The sequence below is a fragment of the Colias eurytheme genome, chromosome 25 (genome assembly GCF_061535395.1).
Source record: "Colias eurytheme isolate Ceu_HAF_F1 chromosome 25, ilColEury1 Martin Lab GWU primary, whole genome shotgun sequence".
Taxonomy (NCBI): domain Eukaryota; kingdom Metazoa; phylum Arthropoda; class Insecta; order Lepidoptera; family Pieridae; genus Colias; species Colias eurytheme.
Genome location: NC_143004.1, coordinates 2,035,404 through 2,041,268, shown reverse-complemented (window position 1 = coordinate 2,041,268; position 5,865 = coordinate 2,035,404). Strand labels below are relative to the sequence as shown.

General features: G+C 35.8%; 1 protein-coding gene across 1 annotated transcript; it reads right to left on the bottom strand.

The window, feature by feature from the left end:
• Positions 1-291: 291 nt before the first annotated feature.
• LOC149897460 (calcium-transporting ATPase type 2C member 1-like) lies at positions 292-1,954 on the bottom strand. The gene is made up of 3 exons (XM_090116274.1): positions 1,824-1,954; positions 996-1,099; positions 292-625 (listed from the first exon to the last, which is right to left on the bottom strand). Exons 1-3 carry the CDS (start codon positions 1,919-1,921, stop codon positions 489-491), a joined length of 339 nt encoding a protein of 112 aa, XP_089972400.1. The 5' UTR covers positions 1,922-1,954; the 3' UTR covers positions 292-488.
• Between the last annotated feature and the right edge of the window lie 3,911 nt (positions 1,955-5,865).

Sequence of the window (5,865 nt, the reverse complement as noted above, 5' to 3'; positions counted from 1 at the left end):
ATTCCTATGACAGTTGTTAAATGTCACGTCACTCATCATTCCATCTGTCACGTTCGCATTACAGCTGTCATATACCGCGCTCCCCGCCTCACCCCTCGCCGTCATATGACAGCCGTCATCAACGTTCATTCTACGCCCATCTGTATCCGCCGAGCCGCGGAACGGAAAATGCTTGCACAATCTAACGCTTTGCCGCGTATCGCTAACGTTAACATCCCTCAGATCGAGAACAACACAGCCCCTCGGAGCGTCAGCGCGACACGTGGCCACGCGCGCATCACCTGACTGACACATGTCAGTTTGACAGCTGCCAGTTTGACACATGTCAGTTTGACAGGTGCCACTCTGACAGCTGTCACTCCGACACGTGTCGAGGCGTCGCGCGCGGCCGCCGCGGTGACAGCTGCCAGTCTGACACGTGTCAGTCTGACAGGTGTCACGCCGACACGCGTCCAGCACGCTTACTCCGCCTTCGTCTCGGGCTGCTGTCATACAAAGTCCATCGCGTCGTGCGCCTTCGTCGAGAACTTTGGGAAGGCGCGCTTCTTCAGTGTTCGCTCTACTACCTTCTTTATTTCGCTGACGATAAACACGCTCGACGTCAAGCAGACTAGGAATATGAGATCTGAAATAGATTATATTGTGTTATGTAATTTTAGGAGACTGTCTTCTTGGTGTTATGAATTCGGGTTCTTATAGAAATAAACCGATTTAGCTGAAATAAATTATAACCAAGAAGTGCGTGCGTGCTTTTACCCGCACTCCGCGCGCCCAAACCAACTTCCTGTAGTAATTTTGTAAATTTAAAACGTTATCTATTCACACACACTGTTTCTTTCCAATATCATAATATACATATTATAGCCAATCTGTATATTCGGGTAACATTCAAATGTTAATAAACCTAATTTCTGCGGTTTATCAAAGAGAATAAAATAGCTAACCATTATCTCAATACTATCAAAAGTAAATAAATATCATAAAGAAACACATACCATGTCCAGTGAGCGCTTCAGTTTGGAACACCCTCTGCAGCGGCGGGAAATATATCACCAACATTTGCCCGACCAGACTTAGCGATACGGCGATCAAGAACATTCTGGAAATAAATTACACTTTAGATTGATAATTCGCTAATACACGTGGTTTTCTTGAAACCAAAATTCTGTATTATAGTCACTATTTTGCATAACATGAGATATTTTTAAATTGCAACTAACATATCTGCACATTTTAGAGCCCAAGATGGACCTCCAAAGAAATTTATTTATTTCTTAATTTCACATCTTTACCTGCCTATTTTTTATCAGTTTTTTTCCGAGTCGCTATTTAGACAGCGCGCGTTGACTGTTGCATCAAGAATCGTTTTTCACTAAGACTCACTACATACATCTTTAGCTTCCTACTAGTGATATTTTGAAGACAGCAACAATTTTATGGCTTTACATATACATACACATACACATATTTTATACTTATTATTATTCTTTTCAATCTGAAAATTCTCACTATTTCACATAATCCCTTAAAACCTATCCCATTTTTATCAAGGTATTCAATTTTATCCATTTAATCAAATCAATTTTTGAATTATAATTTCAATAATTATTCTATTAAGGGCTAATTTTTCAATCCTTGGTTAAAACCTACTCGTCGAATAACGTATAAAACTACCATTTCAAAATGTATTCTTATTGCCCGCAATCGACAGTTTACAGATGTCATTTTAATATTATCGTGTAATATTATTGGACGGATAAGTTCAGGGATTGAAAAATAGGCCTTTACTTGAATTGGAGCATTTACACTAAGAAAACACTCACTTGTTAGAAAACAGTCCCACTTGGAATATCGACTTGGTCTGCGATCTGCACGACAGCGCGTTGAACATGTCGAACAGCACGAAACACGTGAACGTCATTGTTGTGTCGCGGGGGGTTATTTTGTTGTCCGACATCTGGGAATTGCATTTTTGTGAATGACCAATAATCGTAAAGAAATAAGGAAGCATATTATTTTCGAAATCATTAAAATAACAGAAAAAAACGAGCCTAGCGGCTTTCACCAATCATAAGAATTAGGGATGTAACGATACATGATTTTGCCGATACGATACCGATACCGATATTTGTAGTAATGTATCGGCGATACCGATACCGATACCGATATCGATGGCTTGGTAGAAAAATAAATAGTGAATTATGCATAAAAAGTTACCAACATTTAACAGAGACAACTGTTAATCGTATTCTTTTAAATAAAAATGCCAAATCAAAAAACAACAAAACCATTTATTTTAGTATTATTATTTTACGAAGTCAGTTAAACTTTAAGTAATGGTTACCTATCTTAATCTCGAATTTTAATATTCCGAATATCATAATCCAGAAAACGTTTGGACATTTTTTCATAACCCCGAATTTTAAAATTTCGAAGTTTTGTTTGCCATATAATCGCAACTCCGAATTTCATTTGCCCATTTCTTTATTTGTACGACGTTTTACAATCCAGACGAATGAATTCCAGACATACGAAATCTAAATGCACAAAATCCAGATGACCGTAATCCATATGCACGAAAGCCAGATTTTTAAAACACAAATTTTTGAAATACAGTTAATTGATATCCAGACAAACAATGTCCAGATTTTTGAAATTCCAATAAACGATATCCAGCAAAACGTAATCCTTCCAGGGGGACGCAGCACGAACCTAACCTAACCTTCTGAATAGATTTTAACACTTTAACCTTTCTGTAATGGGCAAGTAAAACAATAGCGAGTCGGATTCGGCCCTCGCCGGCCGCTGCCGCGGCACGCTCGCTTCGCTCGCTCGGCTCGTGCATGGGGGGTCACAGTTCAAACCTAACCTAACCTACTGAGTCGAATTTGATACTTAAACCTTTCTGTAATGGGCAAGTAAAACAATAGCGAGTCGGTTCTGGCACTCGCCGGCCGCTGCCGCGGCACGCTCGCTTCGCTCGCTCGGCTCGTGCATGGGGGGTCACAGTTCAAACCTAACCTAACCTACTGAGTCGAATTTGATACTTAAACCTTTCTGTAATAGGCAAGTAAAACAATAGCGAGTCAGTTCTAGCGTGGGGGTCGTAGTTCAAATCTAACCTACTGAGTCGACTTTGACACTAAAACCGGTCTGTAATGGACAAGTAAAACAATAAATTTACTTACTGACAATGTTTATTTTCAGTCGATAGTAATAGTATAATCACGATTGTATGGAAATCAAATAAAAAGATTATGAAAATCTGGCAATAGTTTATCTGTTATACGATTATATGGGAACCAAATAAAAAGATTATGAAAATTTGGCAATAGTTTATTTGGAAAATGGTACGATGGGAAACAAAAAAAAGTATTCTGAGAATCTGGTATATTGAGATCTGGATAATGAGAATACGGGAAACAAAAAAATACTTTTTAAAAATCTGGTTTTGGTGCATCTGGAAATTGATTCATCTGGGAAATTAAAAAAGGAATTTTAAAAATTTGTCATTCATTACATCTGTCTTTTAAAAGTTCTAACAACCGTTTTCGGGGTTTTAAGATTCGGGTAATAGAAATTCGAGTTTTTAATAGGTTACCTTAAGTAATACACATACAATCAGTACCTAATAAAAGTTTACTATTGGTAGAGTTTTTTAAGAAAACAAAGTGCGCACGCGCGGGCGGCCTCCCGCATCGTTCATTGGGCGCGGGTTTTTGAATTATTTGATATCAAAAAAATTGGTTGTTTGTAAAGTAGGTTTACGATCGAGATGTTTACGTGATAACATAAAGCAGTGGCAGCGCTCGAGATGAAACGGGAGATCGGTCCGTCTCTCTCTCGTTATACCTGCGATCGCGCTCGTGAGGTTTTGGTGTGACACAAGTTTATGAACATGTCACCCGACTAAAACGATTTTAAAAACGTTATCACGTTAAAAATTAAAAAAATTCAAAATTATTTCTTTCTTTCCTTTACATAAACAAAGGAGAATGACCACGGGTGGTATCGGTAAAATTTTAGTTGTGCCACGTATTCGTGATATTGTTAATTCCTATTTGTATTTATAATGATCATATGTATCACTATTAAGTCTTAATTATACCGGATAAATTGAAATAATAGTAAAAGTTTGTGTTTTGAAACATGTATGATCACGTATGGAATCGGTAAAATACTAGTTGTGTCACATGTTTGTGATATAGTTAATTCCTATTGCACGACCTTGATACATGTCTGTGTGCACGACTCATGATGCGAAGCATCAGAGAGTGCTTTACGATCGAAAAATTTTTTTCGCCTCATTTTTGCAGCTATTCTTATTATTATAGCCTTGTTAGTTCACGGAATCGAGATATTTTGCATACTATTGTCGAGATAATTTAATGGAGATTAATCCCATACTTTTTAAAAATTGATTTACTTCAATAGAATTGGAAAAAAACACCAAAATAGGTAAAAAAATTTTCCTGTCCGTCATGTGTGAAAGCTGAAAACACTATAACTTGAGAAAAAACCCATCATTTGAGTTAATTTTTTTTTTAAATATTCTAATCGACGATTGTAGGTCACTGAATGCGAATGATTAATTAATTCAGTGTCGTTTAATTGCAATTAATAAAAAACGAAAACTACAATAAGTTTTTTTTTATATATAAGTATTTCATAATTAAATGAGCATTATGAGTCGTGCACTTTTGGATTTTCCAAACTTTTTTGTATTTATAATGATCATATCTATCACTATTAAGTCGTAATTATACCGCATAAATACAAATAAAAGTAAAAGTTTTTGTTTTGACACATATATCTATCTCTCTTGATAGCGTCCTGCGTCATCTGTCATTGTGTTCGACGCATTGTTCGACGCACAAATAATGTTTATTACGATTTACTTTTCACATTTGTCTTGTAAATTAAAATATTACCTATGTAATGTAATAAATGTAAAACTTAACGTTCATATTTAGTTTAAACTCGATAAAGTATTTTTTTAAAGTGTTGAATAACACTATTGTTTTATTTTTGTTGTCGCGAACTGCGGCTTATTTACATAAAAACTTTAATCGTTTCTAAAAGTACTAACATCAAGCTTTAAATTGAGCTATATTTCATCTTGACACAATAAGTTTGATTGCGATACCAAGTGCCATAGTAACTTGGGCAATCTCCTTTGTGATTGGAACACTCCTAGTAACCAAATAAAATGCTTGTGTCAGGAGGTTCCGCTCTTACTTAACACTATTACAGAAACAGAAATAAAACAATATGAATGAATACAATGCAAAAACATAAAAGAAAAGAAAGAATTTAATAAAAAAATATCGGTATCGGTTGATTTATTATCGGCGATACCGATATATCGGCAAGGCCGATATATCGGCCGATATATCGGTATCGGTATCGGTATCGTTACATCCCTAGTGATTATAGTATAGAATATAGACAAAGATTTTTTTTAATTTGCTCTTGTTTTACAAAAGTTTGATATAAATTTTTCATGATCGTATTTTTGTGTAAGGCATAATGTTTTAAACCGAATTACGTACTTGAGAATTTGAGGCTTAAGTTTTATTTGTAGGTAGGTACCTATGTATGTAATGTACGATTTCAGGAGCTTCTGAAAAAAAATTCTAATTATTCTTGAGTATTCAATCTAGTGTTAAATCCTACTAAAATAATACCACGGAAGATTGTGAAGATATATGAACGGATGTTTATTAGTTTTCAATGTATAAACATCTGTATGAAAGTTTAATTACCGCACAAGAAACGCACCGCGCCGCGAATGCGAACGGACGTGTTCCAGTGCTATCTGAGATTAAAAATTTGTTTCAATGGAAAAAAAGTGAACTTTTATCA

Excerpts from the sequence above, each read along its gene's own strand:
- LOC149897460 (XM_090116274.1), bottom strand. The coding sequence starts at position 1,921 with ATGACGTTCACGTGTTTCGTGCTGTTCGACATGTTCAACGCGCTGTCG. Across the intron at positions 1,100-1,823 it reads GTGGGACTGTTTTCTAACAA|AATGTTCTTGATCGCCGTAT; the intron begins GTGAGTGTTTTC and ends ATTTATTTCCAG. Across the intron at positions 626-995 it reads TGAAGCGCTCACTGGACATG|ATCTCATATTCCTAGTCTGC; the intron begins GTATGTGTTTCT and ends AATCTATTTCAG.